The 23,801-nt window shown below is 38.0% G+C and overlaps 1 protein-coding gene and 1 pseudogene across 3 annotated transcripts in view; both read right to left on the bottom strand.

The window, feature by feature from the left end:
* AP3M2 (adaptor related protein complex 3 mu 2 subunit) overlaps positions 1-23,801 on the bottom strand; it is a 68,161-nt gene that overhangs the window by 13,467 nt on the left and 30,893 nt on the right. The window contains exons 3-5 of one of the 3 annotated variants that reach the window (XM_023519747.1): positions 20,198-20,344; positions 5,177-5,521; positions 1,996-2,167 (exon numbers count right to left, since the gene is read on the bottom strand). In XM_023519747.1, the coding sequence (XP_023375515.1) occupies positions 1,996-2,167; positions 5,177-5,449 (445 nt within the window). In that variant the 5' untranslated portion in view covers positions 5,450-5,521; positions 20,198-20,344. Of the gene's footprint in view, positions 1-1,995; positions 2,168-5,176; positions 5,522-6,826; positions 6,846-6,993; positions 7,046-20,197; positions 20,345-23,801 lie in introns of those variants that run through there. The other 2 variants (XM_011372758.2, XM_023519748.1) reach the window with 2 other exon arrangements.
* LOC111729132 lies at positions 9,243-9,361 on the bottom strand (annotated as a pseudogene).

Genomic DNA, 23,801 nt, shown 5'->3' with positions numbered 1-23,801 from the left:
ACAGGGGAAAAGGATAAATTATTCAAGAAACAGTGCTAGGAAAACTGGCTGACAATTTGGAGAAATGAACATAGAGCCTTACCTTATATTGTTTATCAAGATAATTTTTAAATGGATTAAAGAATTAAATCCAAAAATAAAAGCATGAAAGAACTAGAAGAAATTACACTTTTTATAAAAGAAAATTTTACCTTTTCTAAAATCAAGAAGACATTCTATGTTTGCTTCTAACAATTATAAAGTTTGTACATGTTTAACTCTTTGATCTAGCTGGAACTTATTTTGTGTATAGAATAAGTAAGGGGACTTCATTTTTTTTCTATATCAAAGCCAACTGCCCTAATACAATGTATTTAACAATTGGCCCCTGGACCACTGACTTGATATGTGACCACATCTATCTATAGCAAATTCCCATAAAAGCAAGGGTATTTTTCTAGAATTTCTAATTTATTTCAATGATCTATTTGTCTATTTCTGGGCCAATACTATAATTTTAAAATTACCAAAACTTCATAATGCATATTGTATTTGATAGGGCACACTCTCCCTTGCTCTCTTTAACATTTATTTTCAAAGCTGTCTTGGTTTTTATGGCATATCTATTCTATGGGTTTTTGTCTTATGTACCAGATGAACTTAATGTATCTTGATGTTTGACATGGCAAATCTTTCCAATCTCTTTGTAATTCTTTTTCATACTTATCCTAGTGATTATAGCATATTTATACCATTTAAAATGCATTTTTCAATCAGTATGTCAAATTCCATGTAAATCCAGTTTATATATTTAGCAAGACCTAAATGTAAAACCTTAATAAAGCAGAATGATTAATTTTACTAAATCAAAAAATTTTACATGTGGCTAAACAAACAGCAACATGAACAATGTCAAATGACAAGTGATAGATTGTAAGAAAATATCTGTAACAGTTTTCAAAATATATAAAGAACTCCTACAAACTATCATGTATATTTCCAATATATGATAGTTTAATATCCTTAAATAAAAGGAATTCTTTTAAATTAGAATGAACAAAGAAAAACATTTTAAAAAAAAATGGGCAAAGGACACAAAAATGTAATTTACAGTAGAGGAAAAATAGTTGACAAACATTTAAACAGGTTTTAACTTCCTTCGTAATAAAAAATGACTGTGTAAATAACAAGGTATCACTAAGCTCAAATGGTCAGTTTTTAAAAAATTATTAATAATAATAATACAAAAGTTGGCTAGAGTGCATAAAAATTACTACTGAAAGTATAAATTAGTCTAACTTTTCTGGAGGGCAATTTGGCACAATGTATGAAAGTCTTTAAAATATACACACCCTTTGATCCAGCAATTCTACTTCTAGTACTGAAAAGAAATTATTCTAGATATGCACAAGGACTTAAGTATAAGAATGCTAATTCCTTGTTATTTAAAAGAACAAAAAGTCAGAAACATCATAAACAAGGACGGAGTAAATAACTCAGGGTCTATACCATATGGCAGAAAATTGTAAGGTCACTAGAAATGACGTAGAATAGTTATCGTAATGAGATAATATTCACAAAATATTGATAAAAGCCAAATTTAAAATAATATACGAGAGTTGTTTTTTAAAACATTATGTCCATCCATCATCCATCTATCTAGAAAAGACAAAAACATATACATCAGTATATTAAAAGTATGATGAGATTGAGCTATTTTCATGTTCTTTGTTCTTTTCTGTATTTCCAACATTTCTACAATGCTCCTCTGTTTCTTCTGTAATCAGAAAAATGTTATTTTTAAAGGAGAACACTTCATTCTGTCATTGAAATCAGGGTATTTTCTACATAACAAAAATCTATTTTAGGTCATACTCAAAGACTTATAAAGAGCAAAATTAAAGCACTTAGACATTGGAGATCCCCAAAGATAAGCACTCAAAACAATGCACAATAGGGGACTAAGCCACACCCATGATGGCACTGGCTTTCTGTGGGTTTCCCCTTTCTCCATACCTGTTATGGTGTTGACAACTGTTCGAAGGATAGTGGGAGGCTTTATCAGTTCTTTGAGGATGTTTGACTCAGTAGCTAACGGAAACCCATTGTCAAGCATCTCTTCCAATACCTCATAAACCACAACCACATTGTCTTTGATCACTGGCTCTGAACAGACTCCAAAATAATCCTGATGAAAATACAATATATACATTTATCACTCAGATACTGTAATAATTGAAAGAATGTTCCTAGAGAATAGGGATCTAGTAAACACTGTGTTTACTCAGTGTTTCTGGGATACTCTTCGACAATGAGTGAATAAAGCCATATAGGGAATATATAGTTCTCTTAGGCAGCTGGCTTGGTAGAAAGAATATTGGACTGGCTTATAGTACTAGTGTCATTACCAATTTTTTTAAATAAACTAGAATAAGTCATTTAACCTCTTTGGGTTAGTTTCTTCGACTAGATAAAATAGGTAGAATACAAAATTGAATCTAAACTATTACATGTGCTATAAACAAGAATTTGAAAGAACTATGCAAAATGATAATACTTAATATGACAGACAGGACCTGAAAATCTTTTTAATCTTCACTATTGTGCTGTTCTTTAACATTCATGCAGGTAATAAGAACTGAGAGGGAGATAAAATAAAATGAGAGGGATGAGCTAGCACACCAGATCTTTTTGGATCATCCCTACTCTAAAACGCTAGGATTCTAAGAACGCTTTTTGTTTATTTATTAACAAAGGCTATACTTAGTTACTAAATTGTCTGGATTGTGGGAAAAGCACTGGATTCCAAATCTGATTAAGTCATACTAACTAATTTGGGTCTTACTTTCTTTAATAGTGTAATCAGGATAATACCATTAGACACACAAGGATGTTCTAAGAACTAAGTGCAATTGATGAAATGATAATATATGTGAAAGTGCTTTGTATACTATAAAGTAGTATGTAAAATTGTGATGCATGATGATGAGATGATTTAGAAAGAAATGCTTGTAGTCACTGGTCTGCCCTTCTAGCAATGTCAGTCATGTCTTTTACTCAACCTCGGGGATGATCATACAACCCTCCCTGAACTCATCCTGCAAAGAGAAATTTACCCTTTTTGAGAAAGCTCATTCTATTCATGGACAGCTCCTATTATTAGAAAGTTCTTTCTGTTGCTAAACTAAAACTTGCTTCCTAGATCTACCTTACAGAATAAGCTTATGTAACAGCCACACAGTTATTTTAAAACAACTATAGGCTTCCACTTCAATTTTTTTTCTCACAGACAAATTCCCTGTTTGATCCTTCCACTGTTCGTGCTATGGTATGGTTTCTATATTATTTTACCATTTTGCCATTGCCTTGAATACACTCTAGTTTTCCAATATTCTCCTCAAATTATGACATCCAAAATTGATCATAGACTTCAGATGTGATTTAAATTATACCAGATGTCAATTATCAGCATCATTCCAATATCCAAGAGCACTTAGGAGTTAGGAATGTGTGTCTAAAACAAAAGATTTCTTCTTAAAAAATGAAGATTTAAGGAAAAAAAAGTTACGCATTTCCCTCCCAACAGTGATTTTATTTTGAAAAATAAATAAAACACCTCACTACCTTTTACAAATCAGGCAGAATGTGAATTGAGCAATTGGAAAGTAAACTTGTAAGTATGACAAAGTGCTATAGCAAAAGTTCTTGCACTTCTATAGCTGAAACTCTTCCATTACATTCTAGTCTTGGAAAAATAATACAGCCAGAGAGAATGCAAATCAGATAAGACATAAAAATCAGAATGTATCCATTTACTTTTAACAAATGCTTCAAAAATGACAAGTTCTGAAGTCCCAGACTTCCAAACCAGACGCTTTACTGTTTTCTGAAATTCCTCTGTGGTTTCAACTAGATTAAACAGTTTTTCTCACTTCCTATCCTGTAATTAGTTACATAATATTGTAATTTGAAGCTAATGTTGAGTTTCACCAATGGAACTGTTAATCCTAGGATGGGGTAAAATATCACATGTGGAAATCATAACAATGCCCAGTTAGAGTGGTTTAAGATCGTAACTACTGGGTTGGTTTTTCTACGTATAGTTTCTCCACATATTGGGGTTTATAATTCTCAGATTTTCACTGTGTAGGAACTATTATACCACATGAGAACTGGAATCCCAGAATAGTACTATCAGAAAGTATTTGTGGGAAAAATCATAAAATATAATTCTCTGGAATGAAGCCTGTTTTAGACATGTGATGTAGATATGAGTGCAAATGAAAGGACTCTTTGACTTTTTAAATTTTTATCATAACATCTGAGTCCTCGTTCTCTTCTCCAATTTCACAATTTCTGTATTCACATGACTAATTTCAGACCTCACATGACAAGAAGATAAAGGGCCTTTGCTTCTCATTTATCATTTGAGTTATGCAAATAACCACAACAGTTAGAAGTCGAGCAATTCTTTTAGGGAGATGATTCTACTCTCTGAATCCAGAGTCTAGGCAGCCTAAAATCCTGTGCCAAAATGGTGCTGACATCCTAGTGTAAGTAACCTCCCCTGCATCTCACTCTCCCAGATCTTCAAATCTATTCCTGAGAGAAAACCTCAAAATGAAAACTATATCTTGTAAAATGTGTCCCTTAAATTCTTATGGGTACAGAAAATTTTCTAATCCTAAATTTGCTCATCACTAGTAGTCCTATGCTGTGGATAAGCACCCCAAACCCAAGATGAAGTATGCAGTCACAAATTACTCTTGCCAGGAAGAGTAAAAACTTTTAAAAATATATCTTTACACACTCATCATTTTTTGATGCAACTCAAAATAACATAGCTAATGGTTAGCATCAAGTCCACAATATACATATTTAAAAAAAAAAACAAAACTAAACTCCGATTTGCGAACAAAAAGTAGGACAATACCAATCTCTAGAAGTAAAATGACTGTATACAATCATACCAAGTAAGGTGGCTTTCTCATGCAACAGGTTGAAAAGCATTCAATTTATCATTTTAGATGCAGCCAATTCAATTAGTAGAATCTATTATCTTATCAGATGGGAGAGGAAGTGAGCAATGTCAGAGTTCTGATTTTTTAAAAAGTTCCTTAATGAGACTGAATACGATAGAAACAGAACTAGAAAGACTTTATAATTTACATGTATCAACTTCCTCACATTCACGCACCTGAAATGTGTCCACTACTCGGTGAAGGAACTCAATGACAAACAGAGGAGGGACCTCTGTCTGGATCACAGCCACAAAAAAGATCTTGTGCCGGTAAACACTTAAGAGATAATGATGAGGAGTAGAGATAACTGGTGGTACATTTTCTGCTTCAGTAGCTCTCTCTTGTGCCTCAAAAAAATAATCACAAACAGAACGGCTGACCACACTTTTCCAATGTTTCTCCAGGAAAATATCTCCAGAGGAGTTGATCAAGAAAAGGCTATGGATCATGGTGGAGACTGTCAGTGAGAGAGGAAATTCTTTTTCAATCTGAAAACCTCAGGAGTCTGAAAATTATCAAGCCTAAAAACAAAAGAAGCTATGATCAGTTCCATTAAACCAAAATACCTTCCTCATCTTTCCCAGCAGTCCAAGTCTTATCCACTTTTCAAGACTCTTCTTCCTCTACTGCATGAACCTGAAGTACCTCTCCCTGAAATTCCTAAGGATAATTATTAGCCACTTTGTTTGTCAATGAGTTATTCTTACCAGTGCTTGAATCATATTCATTTAAAATTTGACTTAATTTTTGTATATGGATTTTCTCAAATGGACTGAAATCTCCTTGAGAAAAAAGACCATGCCTCAGATTTTTTGTTGCCTCATTGCACAGAGCTTCCTTGCATATAAGTGGGCTTCAAAAAATATTGAGTTTCATGTATTTGGCCACAACTGGCACACATATAAGAAATGTTTTTGGTTGTACAGTCTCATATCGTAACCATTAGCCAAACATGAACATTGAGCACTTAAAATGTGGCTGGTCCGAAATGATATGTTCTGTAAATATAAGATACACACAAGATTTTGAAGGCTTTGTATGAAAATGACAATTTAAGATATCTTACCAACAATTTAATATTGATTAAATTACTCTTAATATTGATAGTTTGAATATACTAGGTTAAATAAAATCTATTAAAATTAATTTAACCTGTTTTATTTTTTAATGTGGTTACTAGAAAAATGTAAAATTACATAGTATGTGGCTTGCATTATATTTCTATTGGACAGCGCTGGTCCATGGAATGGAAAGCTGTCACTTTTTATTTATTGTCAGACCCCATTCTCTAAGTATTTGTTATACACAGGATCTGCGTTGAATGCATTAAAAAGATCCCTCTGGGGATACCCCTGGTCCCTCAGGAGACATCAATTCTGCGATGCCAGTCCCCAGGATCAGGCGGTCGCGCTTGGACCCCAACTGTGGCCATTCTGCGAACTGGCCACGTACTGGCCCCAGAAGGTCAACCGCAAAGGCCTATGGTACCAAGTGCCCTAGCTAGCTTAATCCCTCTGCCTGTGGACAAAACGGCAGGACGAGGAAGCTGAGAGCAGCTAGGATGTGGAGGAAGAGAAGCGGCTGCCAAAATAGGATATTTTTGCGCTGGTCCAGCGCATCATCCTTAGACTCTTGCGAGCTAGGGATGATGGAGACCGGGTCGGGACAGCCAGACAAGGGGGGCGGATTTAAGATGTGCGCACGTTTGGACTGTGTAAAGGGTCGCCAGCCTGCACACGTGCGTTACCATGGCAACAGTGTCCCCTCCTCCCTCAGCCATTGGGTTGCAGCGAGCCACCTCCGCAGCCCGGTACTCAGTCCCTTACCTCTCCCCGCCGCATCCCGCTGCGCGAAGAGTCAGTCCTACCGCATCCCGTGCCCCTGTTCCCGCCCCGCGCGCCACTGCCCCACCCCAGCGTACCCCAGTCCCACCCTGGACAGCTACGAGCGCACGCTGCCCCCTCCCGGTACCCAAGTCGCCAGCCCTCCTCACCCGCCTTGCTCTTCGCAGCGCCCACCGCTCCGCTGCGCAGATAGGCCCCGCCCCCAGCCCCCGCTCCAGCCCCGCGCGCCGGCCGCCGCACGCCTGCTGATTGGCCGGCCCTCGGCCTCGCGCCAGCGACCTCGGATTGGGTGTCGGTAATCTGCCCCTCCCTCTGATTGATCGCTGCTCGAGGCTCGCTGCTCGCTGCTCACTCTGTTCGCGGGCTCGAGCCCCCAGCTGGCCCTTGTTGAGGTTTCAGTAATCTCCGATTGGTGCAGATCTGTGGCTCCAAGCCCTGACTGGCTGTCGTAAACAGTCGGCTAGCTGCCGGGACCCTAATCATCAGTCACAAAGGGCCCGGCCCGCTGCCAAAGCCACCTGCGTAACCGCAGAATGCGCCTAGAGGGGGATGCTAAAAAGTGTGATTTCCAGGGCATGATTTATTTTGGTAGCGTTATCATGGGAAATAAATTGTGAGCAGAAATAACTACTCTCCGTTAGATAAGTGCGTTTCAAAAGACGTTGAAGCCTTTTCATTTATGTGCATTGGGCAATTGCTATTTAACGTCTTATTGAGAGCTCTGGACCTAGATTCAGGAGGCCTTTTCAGACCACCACTTGCTTGACCTTGGGCAAGGCACCTGACCTTTCAGAATCTCAGGCCCCAGAGCTGAAAATGAGAGGGTTAGGTAGGTATCTTTCCAAATCGCATTGGAGCTCTAATGACTTTGACATTATTATTTCAAATTTAAGTGATTCAAATCATTGCGATCAGAAAAGCATGGAGTAGGAGTCAAAAAATAAGGTTCGAATCTAGTTAAAAGAAAAATTAGTTATTAAATGAGATGAGGTGTGGGAAGGGTTTGCCTCAGTGCCTGGCACATTGTATGTGTTCAATAAAATGGTAAACTGGTTATCATGATAATGATGTCGACCTAGACAATGAGGGTGTCACCCTGCCTATGCTTTAGTTTCCACTTTGGTAAAGTGGAGCGTAAGTGGCAGCTCCTCCTTACACAGGACCATGATAAATGTTTGTTTGAAGTGGTGTGGTTTGTTACCTGCCACTCTCACTAAGTGCAGATAGTTGGCTAATTATGAACCAAAAAAAAAGAAAACCCAAAATCAAAATGTCTGAATAATATGGCATCCTGTAAGCTTAGGGACTGTGATGCCAGGCTGCCTGAGTTTGAAGTGCAACAACATTTACCAGCTGTGTTACCTTGGGAAAGTATCTTAATTTCTCTAAACTTCAACTTTCTCACTTCTCAAATAAGGACACTAGTAGTACTCTTTGTAGATTTGTTGTGAGGATTGAGTTAGAAAAAGTTTTAGCAATTGTTATAATCTAAGAAGCAGCGCAAGATATAATTAAACATAGTAACTAAACAATGTGTTTAAGGTGAAGACATGCAATCACTGTTGTGGACATTTCTCATTCATTCATTGAATTAACATTTACTGAGAGTTTCCCGTGTATCAAGCCCTGTGATGAGGATGCTGCAATGACTTATATCATAAACATAATATCTGTTGTCACAGTGCCTAGAAGACAAATGAGAAGCAAGTAATTACAAAACAGTGCGATGAGCAAGGAGGACACGATGCGAGGGGGGCGGGGGGGGGTGTTGCTGGTGGAGGGGGTGACCTAGAGTCAAGGAAGTCCTTCTAAACTGAAACCTGAAAGATGAATATGAATTCCACTGAGGTGGAAGGACAGAGATAAGAGTACATGTAGAAAATTCCAGAGATGAGAGAGTGAACTAAAGCTGGGTTAGAATGGGAAAGAGTGTAGACTTTCTTTTTTCTTTTTTTTCTTTTTTCCTAAAATGAAATGAGGAAGACAAATAGGAGCCCGGTGGTTGTGAGCTTTGTAATAATTGTTAGTAATTAGAAAACACCATGTACCATGCAATATCCATTAATTTCATAAATATTTAGTGAGTCCTCCTATATACCCGGCACTGTTTCAGTGCTTGGATATATAATACCAGTGAACATAAGACAAAAATTCTTGCCTTAGCAGAGCTTACATTCCAGTGAGGGAAAACAGATAATAATAAATACAACAAGTAAAGTATATTATATTAGAAGGATATAAGTGCAATGGGAAAAAGAGATTCAGAATGTCATGGGACATAGTTTTTATTTTTTATTTTTATTTTATTTTATTTATTTTAGGTGAAGCAACCCTTGGTTGACCTCACAGATTGCAAGGACCTTGTCATCTTACAATCCCTTATTTTTTTTATTTTTTATGCCTACAGCACCTGGTCTTCCTAGGTGGTCTCCCATCCAAGTACTAACCAGACCCAACCCTGCTTAGCTTCCAAGATCGGACAGGATCAAGCTTGTTCAAGGTGGCATGGGCATAGAATGGGACATAGTTTTTAAAAGGGTAATGAGAGTGAGTCTCATTGAGAAAAGACTTTGAGCAAAGATTTGGAGGAGAGGGAGTTAGTTACAGGAATATCCGATAAAGACAATAGACAATGCAAAAGCCTTAAGACCACAGTGTGCTTGAAGAGTCTCAGGAACAGAAAGGATGATAGTGTAGCTGGAGTCAAATGAATATGAGGTAAAGTAAAAGATGAGGTTACAGGGTCAAGGATGGGGACTGGATTACATTTATCAATCTGCTGGGTTGAGAAGAGAGTGTAGATGGGCCAGGGTGGAAGGACACTCGTTAGGAGACTTCTGCAGTAATCTAGGTGAGAGAGGTATGAGCTTGGGCAGGGTGTGGCCATGAAAGTGGAAAGGGGGAGTCAGATTCTGTATACAGTTTGGAGGAGCCAGCTGGATTTCCTGATAGATGAGATGTGGGGAGTGAAACAAGAGGAAAATGCAGGACATCTGAGCCTGATCAACTGGAAAACTAATTCCATGAACTGACATTAAAAGGACTATGGATGAAGCAGGTTTGAAGGGAAAAAATCAGGAATTCGGTCTTGGACACATTAAGTTTAATTTATCTGTAGCTCTATTAGCCACCCAAGTAGAGATGTTGAGAAGGCAGCTGGATATATATGAGCCTAGGATTCTGGACAGAGGGCTGAGCTGCAGATGTAAATTCGGGAGTTATCAGTATATGGATATTAAAGCCACGAGACCTGCTGAGATGACTAAGGGAGTGTGGGACACTCCAAATTTCAGTTTATAGAGGAGAGGAAGATCTAGATTCCTTTAATCTTCCCAATGCTCCTAAAAGAAATTACTGTTATAATCCCCTTTTTATAGATGAGAACACTGCCGTGAGTGCTTAGGTAACTTGCCAAAAGTCAAGTAAGCAAGTAAGTAGCTGAGCTGGACTTTGACCACACCGGAAGATTGAAGCAGTCTGACTCAGAGTGCACACAGACCTCCTGCTTCTCTCATAAGCCTGGGAGCCCGATGAAGAAATGTTAAGTAGGAGAGTGAAGTGCTTTCAGATTTATGTTTCAGAAAGACCATGAGTGTGGGATGGGTTGGAGAAGGTCAAGCTTGGCAGCAGGGAGATCATTTAGACTATTGCATTAATCAACATGAGAGATGCTAGAGACTATAACCAGGATGGGAGATTTAAGAGAAATGGACAAATTCCAGAGGTGTTTTGCAGGTAGAACGATAGGGATTGGGGATTAACTAAAGGTGAGTGGTGAGGGAGAATGAGGAATCAAAGATTATTCCTTGGTTTCTAATTTAGGCAACTGTGTAGATGAAAGTGTCATTTGTTGAGATGGGGATTACTGGCAGAGAGGAACAGTGAAGGCAGAGAGAGATGGTATGAATTCAGTCATAGCAATGCCAAGTTGACACTCAAATATTTGTTGAGTTGAATTGAACAATATAGAATTGGAGAGTTTGTATAGTACAGCAGTCCCCAACCTTTTGGCACTTGAGACTGATGCTCCTATCAAAATCTAATACCTGATGATCTGAGATGGAGCTGAGGTGGTGACGCTAGATCTGGGGAGCTGCTGCAAATACAGATGAAGCTTCAGCTCGGTTGCCCGCCACTCACCTGTTGTGTGGCTAACAGGCCACAGACCCATATGGTCTGCCGCCTGCGGGTTAGGGACTCCTGGTATAATACTTTCTCATGGTTTTAAGAGAGACTGCAGAAAATCATTGACAAATGGAAAGTCTATTTTTATGTGTAAAAAATTTCTAGAAAAGACTTTTCTAAAGCTGCCATTGACAAACCATCCTATAGTTTAACATCTCACTGCTGAGAAGTTTTTCTACCGTGAAAAGCCAATCCCAGCTATCAGGATTCCTTGGGACTGATTAACAACTCCTCCTGTTCCTCCTCCTCCTCCTCCTCTTCCTCCTCCTCCTCCTCCTCCTCCTCCATTTGGTCTGAGACGAGAGAGGCCTTGCTCATTGAAAAAGACATTTTAAAGAGCTCTGCAGTGAGCTCCAACACACCTCTCCAGCTTTGACATTTCCTCCTCTGTCTATGGATATTGCCCTTGCATCAGACTAGTCACGAATAAAGAAATAGCACGCCTGCCTTCTGTGTCTTTGTTCTCACGGATCCCTCTACTTGGCAAGCGTTCATCTCTTACTCATCCTATTTGTAGAAATTCTCCCCAGCCCTCAAGGCCTAGCCGTATGTTTTCTCCTCCACAAAGTCTGTCCCAACCTGGAGAACCCCACACTGGAAGAAATTTCTCTGTCCTCTGTAATTAAATAGCCTTTCACAGCTCTTTCATGTAAACTACAGTGCTTTGGTGTATGCAATTTGATCACCATAACTGAATTGTAAACTCCTTGACATAGTGCGTATATCTCAGTGCCTTATATACATTCATCCATTTACTTAACTAACATTTATGGGAGGTTCTACTACCTCCTGGACACTGAGAGGAAAAAAACAAAGCATGTCCTCAAGGAGCTTATAATCAAATGTAGAAAAAAATCTAAAGAAATGACCATCTCCCTTTTAAAAATCAAAACCAGTTCCTTTAAGGCTGGCCATGTAAAGAGCTTGTCCTTGTAGAGAGTAGAGCCTGAACCTGACACCCCTACTATCGAAAAAGAGACCAACCCTCCCCCTTAGGGACCTCCCACTACTGGCCACTGTTCCCACCATGCTGGACTTGGGAGACTCAGTATCTCTTTATCTCTTCAACACCAGTTTAGACATACTAGATTTTGTTTAATTTCCCATTGCAGAGCAAATACCAGGGTGGACACTTATACAAAGTTTGTATAAAGACTTAGGGATAATAAAAGGGAAATGAACATAAAGAGTAACATGTAAGTAATAGTGTTGTTCACAAGATATAATGTAATCAGGATATCTTGGGATGCATACCCACTCCAGGTGGCAGAGGTTCTCTATAACTCCTCTTACTCTGGAGCCCCAGCAAAACCATCTCAAGTTCCTGAAATTCAAACCCTGCCTGACAAGAAGACAGCAGCATCCCTCTCCTAGCAGCCTCAAGCTGGCCTACTTCACTCCAGTCTCCTGAGGAAAGTGATTGTCACACCAAATGGCCTCTTCCCTAGACAATGAACCCCAAGAACATCCAATTGTGAGGGACTCCCGCCTCAGGGGCATGGCATTATTCTATGGTTTGTTACTAGGCAGTCCTCCATTCTCTGCCCATACTCTTTGCCTAGAGTACCTCATGAGTGTAAGAACTCTTTTAATGATGATAACTCTTGGTTTTATATGTCCAACCTCAACCTCTTCACAGAGCTCCAGACCCACATATCCAATTACCTACTTGATATTTCTACTTAGGCACCTCAGAGACATCCTAACAGGGTAAAAAGGAACTCTTGAGTTTCCCTCCCAAATCTGATTCTTCCTCTAGCCCTACTCCACCTCGTTTCCTTCTTCTCAGTAAATGACATCACTATCTACTCAACTACGCAAACCAATACCCACAAGTTATTCTTAAATCCTCCATTGCCCTCACCCCCTCTTCTGGTCAGAAGCAAACCCTGTTGCTTCTATCTCTAAGGCATATCAGGAAACCATCCTCTCTCCAACTCCACTGTCATTACCCTAGTCCAGGCCACCATCTCCTCTTGCCTGAATGACTATAAACCCTCCCAGTTCTACTCTCACCCCCTTCAATCCTTTTTCTATACAGCAGCAAAAGCGAGCTCTCGTTTTTATTTTTTATTCTCTTTAAAAAGCCATTTTATTAAGATACAATGTATATACCGTAACATGCACCCTTTTAAAATGGTTTTAGTATACTCACAGAGCTGTGCAACCATTGCCACAATCTAATTTTAGAACATTTTCGTAACCCCCAAAAGAAACCTGTAGCTAGAGTTAGCAGTCACTTTCCATTTCCTCCCAACCTCCCAACCCTAGCCAAACACTACTCTACTTTCTGTCTCTGTAGATTTGCCTCTTTTGGACATTTCTCATAAATAGAATCATACAATACGTGAATTTTTGTGACTGCCTTTTTATTCTTTGGAGAAAAATATCATTATTTTATTCAGGCAAGAAATATTTATTGACTATCTATACAACACAAACAATGACAATACACATTTTATGTCTATGGTTATTTCCTTTTGAAGACCTCTTCGTAAACAGGCATATGAAGAAAGGAAATATAATTGTGACCAATTATTTTGGAATTAGGATGTATGTTTAAAGAAAAAGAAATGTATTTATAATCCTAAGCAGTTAAGGCAAATGTGACTGTAATTCATTCTTTTATTCATTCATTTGTTCAGTCATTCATTTTGACCCTCTTCAGTTATTTCTCCACCTGCCCCCAGCGATCACCAATTTATTCTCTGTATCTATAAGCTGGTTTTTTTTTTAAATTCCCCTTATAAGAGAAATCATATGGTATGTGTCTCTGTATGACTTATTTCATAAGCATAATGCCATCGAGTTCCATTCATGTTGTTGCAAATGGCAAGATTACATTCTTTTTTGTGGCTGAATAATATTTCATTATATATATAATGATATATATACAATATCACAATTTCTTTTTATCCATCAATGGACATTTAGGTTGTTTTTATATCTTGGCTATTATAAATAGTGCTGCAATGAACACAGGAGTACATATATTTTTTTGAGTTAGTGTTTTAATTTTCTTCGAATAAATACCCAGAAATGGAATTGTTAGATCATATGGTAGCTCTATTTTTGATTCTTTGAGGAAACTCCATACTGTTTTCCATACTGGCTACATCAATTTACATTCCCAACAATAGTGCACAAGGGTTGCCTTTTCTCCAGATCCTCACCAACATTTGCTATTTCTTGTCTTTTTAATAATAGCTATTCCATCAGGTGTGGTTTTGTCCTCTCATTGTGGTTTTGATTTGCATTTCCCTAGTGATTAATGATGTTGAGAATCTTTTTAGGTACCTATTGCCTTTCTGTATGTGTTCTTTGGAGAAATGTCTATTCAGATCTCCTGCCCATTTTTAAATCAAATTTTTGGGGGTTTGGTTTTTTTGTTTTGTTTTGTTTTTGTTTTGCTATTGAATTGTATGAGTTCTTTATATATATTTTGGATGTTAACCCCTTATCAGATATATAATTTGCAAATATTTTCTTCCATTCAATAGGTTGCCTTTTCATTTTGTTGATGGTTTCCTTTGTCATGCAAAAGCCTTTTAGTTTAATGTAGTTCCACTTGTTTATTTTTTGCTTCTGTTTTTTTATGTTTTGTGTCAGATTTTAAAATTATTGCCAAGATTTATGTCAGGAAAAAGCATTTGACAAAATTTAACATCCATTTATGATAAAAATAAAAAATAAAAATAAAACCTCTCAACAAAGCAGATATAGAGGGAATGTACTTTCACGTAATAAAGGCTATATATGACAAGCCCACAGCTAACATTATACTAAATGGCTAAAAGCTGAAAGTTTTTCTCTAAGATTAGGAACAAGACAAGGATCCCTATTTTTATTCAAAATGGCATTGGAATTCCTAGCCAGAACAATTAGGTAAGAAAAAGAAATTAAAGGCATCCAAATTGGAAAGGAAGAAGAAAAATTATCACCACAGATGACATGATAATATATGTCGAAAACCTTAAAGACTTCATCAAAAAAGTCTTAGAACTAAAAAATGAAATCGGTAATGTTGCAGGACACAAAATCAATATGCAAAAATCTGTTGTATGCCTAAACACTAATAACAAACTATTAGAAAGAAAAAATTAAGAAAACAAACCCATTTACAATTATATCAGAAGAATAAAATTGCTGGGAATAAATTTAACCAAGGAGGTGAAAGACCTGTATACTGAAAACTATAAGACATTAAGGAAAGAAATTAAAGAAGACACGAATAAATGGAAAGATGTTTCACGTTTATGAATTAAAAGAATTAATATTGTTAAAATGTCTATACTATCCAAAGCAATTTACAGATTCTCCCAGTTCCACTCTCACCCGCTTAGATCCATTATCTATATGGCAGCAAAAGTGAGCTTTTAAAACTGTGCACTGTTATCTGCAGGTTAGAACCCTTCAGTGCCTTCCCATGACATTAAATCCAAATGCCCTTAGTGCCTTGCTATAGGATGAATGTTTGTGTCCCCTCAAAATTCATGTTAAATTCTAATGCCCAATGGGATGGTATTTGGAGGTGGGGCCTTTTGGAGGTGATTAGGTCAGGAAAGTGAGGACCTTATGAATGCATTTCTTAAAAAGGAGAACCCAAAGAGCATCCTTGCCTATTCTACCATGTGAGGACACAGCAAGAAGATGGCTGTCTATGAACCAGGAAGTATATCCTCACCAGACACTGAATCCGCCAACACTTCGATCTTAAATTTCCCAGCCTCCAGAACTGTGAGAAATAAATGTTTGTTGTTTAAGCCACCCAATCCATGGTGTTTTTGTTATAGCAGCCCAAACATGCTAAGGCACACCTCTTTTATCTATTCTCTCCAGATTTCCAATTGAATCTCTTGCCATTCCTCCCCTTCCTACTACTTCTAGGCCTGAAAATATGTTATTTCCTCTACTTGAAAGACTCTTCCCCTTGGTCTTCATATGGCTAGTTCCTTTTCTTTCTTCAAGTCTTACTTATGTGACCTTCTCAGTGAGTTTTCTATTACTACCTTATCGAAATTCACCCTCCTCCCATCTTCCTCTTCCTCTGCTACCCCATACTATTCTCTAACCTTTAAAACACCAATCACAGCTTGAAATTACTGTATTTATTTCTCTGTTGCCTTTTTTCTTTGTCAGTCTTCCCCATAGAGTATGTGTATCTCGAGGGCAGGTACTGTATCTGTCTTGCTCACCGTTATAGTCATTGCCTAACACAGTACCTGGCAACTAAGAGGCCTCAATAAATGTTTGTTAAACAAACATTTCTGATCACTTCCTATTCATTCCCTTGGTGAAGGAAGGAAGCCACCCTAAATAGTACGAGATGGCTAAATGCATGAGACCCAACACTAGACAGATGAAACTGAAGCAGTTTATTAGTGACATACACTCACAGGCCAAGGAAGAAGATATTGCACACCATATAGGGCCTCATGGGGATTGCACCCTAGAATAGAGTGAACAACCAGGGGCTGTAAAGGCAAGCTTTGTAGTGACAAGAGGGTGAAATGATCCTTGGTTTCTGCAGGACTATGTAAATAGCTTGTTTGAATAACTTTGAGAGGTGACAGGGAGGTAAAATCCACTAGTTGCACAGGGTACAACTGGTCCAGCTGATAAAGGAACTATCCAGGCAAAGAAACATACCTGCTGTTGGGAGAATATTTGGTGAGAGTAGGGAAATTCACAGTTAGGCCTATGGGCCCTGTGATGCTTAAACATGTCAAGGCAGTGGTTGAAATTTTAGGTCTTACAACACATGGACCTGGCATCTGGACAAGAGATGCATACATATGTCTGCACATAGCCAGGGGTAGGGATTCAGAGGAGGAGATTGTTTCATTACATGACTAAGTGAATGATTTATTATTATTATGCTATAAGCCTTGTGATGATGTATGTAAGTACTATATCAGCACTATATAGTAAGTGTTCAAAACAGATTACTCAATAAAACTGAATTCCTAGCCTACTTTGATTTCGTCCTAAATGGGAGCCAGTGGGGATTATGTTGTATCGCATGCAACTGAAAACCCCCAAATATCGGCTTAAAAGATAGAGGTTTATTTTTCTCCCCCATTATGAGAAGTCAAGGGGTAGGAAATCCAGGGCAGGAATGGCAGCTTCCCGTCATGGATGTAGGCTTCTCTTAGTTCGCCATTCCACTAATTCTAGAGTGGAGGTTTGATCTTCTTGCTCACAATATTGTTGCGGTGGCCCCAGTCATCAGGCTATATTCCAGGCAGAAAGAAGGAAGAAAGGCAAAGAGTAAATGGACATGAGCTAGAGAGTAAGTTCCCTTTATTGAGCTTTTCCTGAAGTCCCACTGTGTTTTATTGCTCATAATTGAGCCAAAAGAGGGCCTGGGAATGTTTTTAGCTTGGCACAGTACTACCCTCCCCCTCCCCCCACAGGACTCTGTTGATAAAGAAGACAAGAAAACGGATATTGGATAGGCAACTAATGAGCTGTCTGCAGACAGTGGCAGTGAATTGAGCATCTACAATCAATTGGATATTTTAAGTAAAGTCTGGAATTGAAGGACTTAGGGAAGACAAACTGGAAAGTAGGAAAGTTCCACAAGATAGCTTTTATTTAATCTCCACAAAACAGATTAAAACAAGAAGGTAAAACAAAAATATGTTTATAGTAACAAGAAGGTCCAGCAAGTGATAGCCAGGGAGTGAGTATTGCAGTCAGCACTTGTCTGAAAGGGCTGTAGGGATGGCACGTGGTCACAGGGTGTGAGCTGACTGATGGCATATGATAAATTTCTTGGATCTCAATGTCCTTATCTGTTAAATGAGAGGATTGTACTAAATTAACTCTAAGATCTGTTACAACTCTTAAGTTTTTGTTATAACAGTGGCCTTAATTTACTTTTTCTTTTTTAGCAGTGAAATCTTTTAGATAAATGAAAGTTTACATAAAAAACAGATAAAGCAGAGCGGCTCTGAATGACATGGAGATCATAATTCTAGAGTTCTGTCTACTTGGCCTCAATCTTAGTTCCCATGGTGGCCCCTGAGCTCCAGGGAGCACATTTTTACATAGTTCCGTCTTTAACTTTAATAAAATTAAATGATGTATTTATTGGTAAAAATCAGACTACAGATATAACCATGAGTATTACTGTCAAAAAGGGAAAATTGTTTTTATTTGTTAATAACAATTTTAAGCACTTTAAAAAAAGATTAAGTTAAACAACTGGAGTTTCAAATTGTGACACTCTGTTGTGACCCTCATGTGAAATCACCAAATATTAATCAAATCTCACAGAAAAAAATTGACAGAATTTCCTCCAAAATATATTTGGTAATGATGGGGAAGGGCTTAGACTGTTATTCTAGAGTACCATACTTATTATTTCTATATAATTATTTAGATAAAAATTATTCTCAGATGAAAAAAAAACCCTTCATTTTGCAAATACTCGTGTCCTGTGTGCCAGTTTTGACTGCTTCCTGTTTGTCAAAAGTAATAGTAACTGGAAGCAAAGACCAGAAAAATGTACCTCTTGTCAGTCGCCTGCTGAACTTCCTTTCCCTTTTACTTGTCATTCTTTTAGGGTTTTTTTCCAAAGTTTTTTTAAAGTCCTTTTAAAACTTTAATGTATTTTTTTTAAATAGCACACTCAGTGAGATCTGAAATAGTTATCAAGTTTCTATCTCTAGTATCTACCTATTTTAGTATTAGATAAAATTTTATGAATATGCTGATTGCTTTTCCAACCCACACAGAATCCTAAAGTGTCATTTTGTTTTGTTTTGTTTTTACCTCCACAAGAGCTCAATATACCCAGTTTTGCTCTCTTTCTGTCCCCACTGGTGATTACAAGCTTCTGTATTTTTCTCTCCACAGCATCCCTCCTCCTTCTGGTCCTGTTTTTTCCCTCACCACCGCAACCTTTTTATTTTCCAGATAGGTCTGGAAAACACCATCTGTTCCAATCTTAGGATCCCTAGTGCAGATTATAGGCTCAGGGGCAATATTCTTTGAACCCCAAATCCCAGGCATATGATCAGTCAAAGATGTTTTCTCATTTTTAAATTTAATTTTTATAAAGTTCCTCCACAGACAAATTAAAGTAAATCATACTTAGGTATTCATTCAAAGTAATACGCATTAAAAATATTTTAATACATTTAAATCAAAAGTCTGAGAAAAATACAGGTCAAGTTGTTTTATATAATTGTGTCACCTTTTCTTCATCCAGAAGATGTCTAGCTGTTTGAATGCGAGATCCCTAAGATAACCAACCACCTTAGTCCTTATTCTCAGGCCCAACTTTTAAATCGGCGTGGCAAAGAGCTTTTGCTCAGAGGGGACAGACTCAGCAATAAGCTCTTGGCTACAGAAGGTGGTGCTATTGGGTCTGAGGGGAGAAATGGCTTGTACTAGAACTCCAAGAGCGGAGTTGAAAAAAGAAACCCGGGATTTCTAAAGTGAATTCTCTTGCTTTGGACAGTACAGTTTAGAGTGACTCAAAGAGTTGGAGGTAAAAGCAGAAATGCTCTGGGAAGAGTGAATCCAAGAGGAAATTGATACCAAAGTTACGAGTGGTTACTTGGGGTTGGGATCCTGCATCCAGGGGCACCGTCTGGGGACAGGGAGCAGAGCGCGGAGAAAAAGTTGGGCGGAGAGAAAGGGTGGCGATGAAAACCAAATGTCTTTCATCCCCTGGAGACAAAGAGGTGCCTTCTTTTGACAACAGCTGCCAGTGCCACACACACCATACGGCGGGCCGAAGGGGGAGGGGAACCTAGGAGGAGAGTGTCTGAGGCGGGACCCGCGCTGACTTTCAATAATGGGGTGGTTGTCATGGTGATGAGCCATACATCTAAAAGGGGTGGCTGAAAGGACCCATTGTTCTGGAGTCGGCTGCCCGGGTAGTGCCTGTTTCTAAGAGACACCTTTAAATACCTCCCTTGGTTGGGGGAGGTCTGTGGACCAGAGCTGGAGAGTGTCATCCGCAGCTTCACGCCAGGACTACATACCACAGATCGCAACACCACCTCTGCTCAACACACTTTGCGAAAGAAACAAGCAGCCACTTGCACTCAGAATTGCTCCCTCCCATGCATGCATGCCCCAGAAATCAGCGCAGGACACGTGTGCTCACCCCTGTTCAGACACACACACCCTGACATGCGGTTAATAACATACCCAGCTCCCACTAGGGCCTGAGCAGGTAGATGAACTGGAGACTTAAACCAACAATGCTGGAGGAAGAACCAGTAACTCCACAAATACTTGCTGAGGTTTGGGGCTAGGGTACTCGGGAAAGCCCCACAGAATCACTCATCAGTCGTGCTGGAAGAAAAAGGAGAAAAATCACGATACAAAGAAGATTAAAAGTTATAAGGCACACTGCAATTTTGCTTGTAAGAACAAACAATTGGAAACAACCGAAAAGTCTATGCCTAGGGGCTGGGTAAATAATGTGCGACACGTCCTTTTGATAAAATAGTAAGCTGCCATTAAAAAATACAAGGCAGCTCTATATGCAGAGATATGGGAAATTTCTGGTGTATTCTAAAGTGGTAGAGCAAGATGCAGAACAGCATGTAACGTATGCATATCAGTATGTATGTGTGTGCGTTTGTATCTCGAAGGGGTTGCTTCTTAGGAAAGCGACTGGGATAGAGGATGTAGTGGGGAGATGAAGAAAACTTCCTTTTCATCATATAATCTTTTGTATTTTTTGAATTTTATCCTGTGTACTATGTATTACCGATAAAAAATAAAAAACTTTTAGAAAGAACTTTAAAACTACATTTATTTGAACACTAATGAGATTTGGAATGCTCCGTAACGCATCTGAACTCTTTTTAAAAAATGCTTCAATAAATATTAATTTAAAAAGTACACATATACAAGCCAATACCATTAAGTCACAGATACGTAAAGGTAGTCCCAGTGGCAAGTCAAACATGAAAATACATCCCTCCCAGGAGCCAACGGTATAATCCATCTATTATTATATCAATTTAATCACAGGGCTTCCAAATTAAAAAATACGACCTTACATTAGGGTGATTTTCCTAATTACAAAGTGGTATATAATCAGTGAAATGTACTATTGAACCCCAATGGCATGGGTGATCTTTCCACAAAGATACAAATAAGAATCATTACTTACTGACGACTTACTGAATAATGACAGAGTTAACACCTATTGAGCGTTTATTGTGTGCATTAATGAAAACTGTGTTGAGTTTGATGTGCATTATTTCTTTTAATCTTCTAAGCAGTTTGTCTATTTTACAAATGAGGAAACATGTAGAAATGTTCTTCAATGTACCTAATATCACACAGCTAAGAAAGTTACAGAGCCTGGATTTGAATTCACATCTGACTGACTCTAAAACCCGTGTTCTTAACCTCCGATGTTACATTTTAGATTATGTGAAAATACAGGCTCAGTATTAGCCTCTAATCCTGCGGCTTCACAAATTGAATAAAAGATATCTTAATATTAAGAATTAGGCTATATATGAAGAAACATTGGTTGTATATAGTGTAGTGGGCCTGTAATCTTTTAATTCATGCTAGAGCTTGGTTGTACAGAGTAAATATGAGTTTTTTGTTTTGTGAATAACTAACATAGTCTTTATTTGTCCATAATAAAATTGGAATATAGCCATGCTCATCCGTTTATTGCCTATGGCTGCTTTTGTACTATCATGGCAGAGTTGAGTAATTGTAAAATAGAATGTATGGTCCACAAAGACTAATGTATTTACTACTTGGTCCTCTTCAGAAAATGTTTAGGTTTAGAGTTAAGGTCATGAACTTAGGCCAAAAGAGAAAAGGACTTTTATAATTTAAAAATACTATTCTCATTCTAAAAGTGTTATTTTTATATTCATTCAAGTATTCCACACCTGTTCAAAATTGAATATTCAGGGCTGCCCCAAAGGACTTCAGCACTGAGAAAATTACATCAGTTCTTACTGGATAAGAATGGAAAGTCATAGGTTTCATGCAGCCACAGTATTTTTTTTTCCTGTAAGAAGAAGCTAGCTCACTGATGAGCACACAGTTCATTGTTTTGAAGTCTGTTCTTAACCAAAGATCTTCCAGGAAAAGATGTTTTGCCAAAATGAAGCAGTTACTATGAGTTGAAATATATAGCTTGTAATATCACATATGGTAGTTGGAACCAGCTTAGAGAGATGATTGCCACTGCTTTCCTTAGAATACAATTTCAAGGAATTGTATTCTCTTTTCTCTTTAAAGGCTTTAGTGGCTCTGAAAAATATGGAGAAGGTTGTATAAATTTGTAGAAGAGAGCACATGGGGACAGAGCACTGTGCCATCTGTTGAGACAGTTTCCACTAATCTTAGAGTAGAACCTGGGAATCCCAGTCACACCCTCGTTTCTATTACTGTCCCTGCCACCTTCTAGCCCAAAGCAGTGGCAATCACTCTCTTACTATACAACCATAAGGTCCTAGGTTATGCCTCTGGAAGGCAATGCTTATAAGAGCCAAAAGCTGTAGGTGTCTTTAGGCAGCAAGCCAGATAACTTTGAAATTTTGTTTCTTTAAGCTGGGAAGAACTCTCTAGAAGCTCCTCCACCCAGCTAACAGCTGACCTGTACTGGCTTGTTTAGAGTACTCATAAAATTGGCTGCAGTACAGAACTCTTATGAAGCACTGGATTTACCAGTAGGAACAGAATACTTCCTATGTAATTATGGTGGAGCTATCACTCTATACAACATCATTCAGAGGTTTAGGCAAACATTAATTCTAGCTAATAAAAATTAAATTCAGACTGTAGAATCTAGGGGGTAAGCATATGGCTGTTCACCGCACATTTATATCAAATTTTCTGTGTGCTTGATTTTTTTTCAAATCAGATGTTGGAGAAAAATTAGATCCTGATCTGAAAGCTCCATTTTCTCCAAGTTTCTGAGAAACAAAACACGGCTGATGTTTGAGGAAACATTAGAACTTCTCATTTAAAAACATACTCATTCCCACCTGTAAAAATCAAACCAAATTAAAAAAAAAAAAGAAAGCCTCAATTAAGATCATAAGGATACTATGAATAACAAAAACACAAGACAGGATTCAGAGGCTAAAATAACTTTAGTGATGTTTTCCTAAGCTTGAAAACACTTTGGAGAAAATAGTCAGATATTTTGTAATAAAATAATTCGCAGTAATAGTCTTAAATTATCAGAGAATGGTAATAAATGGTATATGGTTGAGTGCAATGTTCTTTTTCCCTATTTTCAAATTTAAATGCCCTTACTTGTTTCTGACTCCCAGATTGTCTTCTTTGTAGGCTTTTATTTACCAGAAGTTCCTAAAGGGCCTCAACCCTATGTAGATGTTAAAATCTTCTCTTGCCTTTTTGTTTACTAAGCATCCATGGGCACTTCTTCCACAGCTGCCAAACTACCCACTAACTTCTGTTCAATCCATCTCTTAGCCCTTTCAGCACACATACAAATAAATAGAAAAGAATATGAAGTGACTAATAAACATTGTGCATAGTCAATTAGACTTAATGAATTTTCTTAGCTTACTATCTAATATTTATTCATATTACTATACTAATATAGCACCTTAACTCCAATCCCCCACTATTCAAGAAGTCTCTTGATTAAGCACTTAAGGAGTTAAGTCTTTATCTCACTAAATTAGAAAAAAGAAAAAAAAAACCCTATGAAGAGAAAATGAAAACAGTAAGAACTGAAATTAAGAAAGTTGAAAACTGATCAAGAAAAAAAGAGAAAGTAAAAATGGAAAAGAAT

Source organism: Pteropus vampyrus, unplaced genomic scaffold (genome assembly GCF_000151845.1).
Source record: "Pteropus vampyrus isolate Shadow unplaced genomic scaffold, Pvam_2.0 Scaffold8, whole genome shotgun sequence".
Lineage (NCBI taxonomy): Eukaryota > Metazoa > Chordata > Mammalia > Chiroptera > Pteropodidae > Pteropus > Pteropus vampyrus.
The sequence above is the reverse complement of the archived record's forward strand: the minus strand, read 5'-3'. Positions and strand labels throughout refer to the sequence as shown.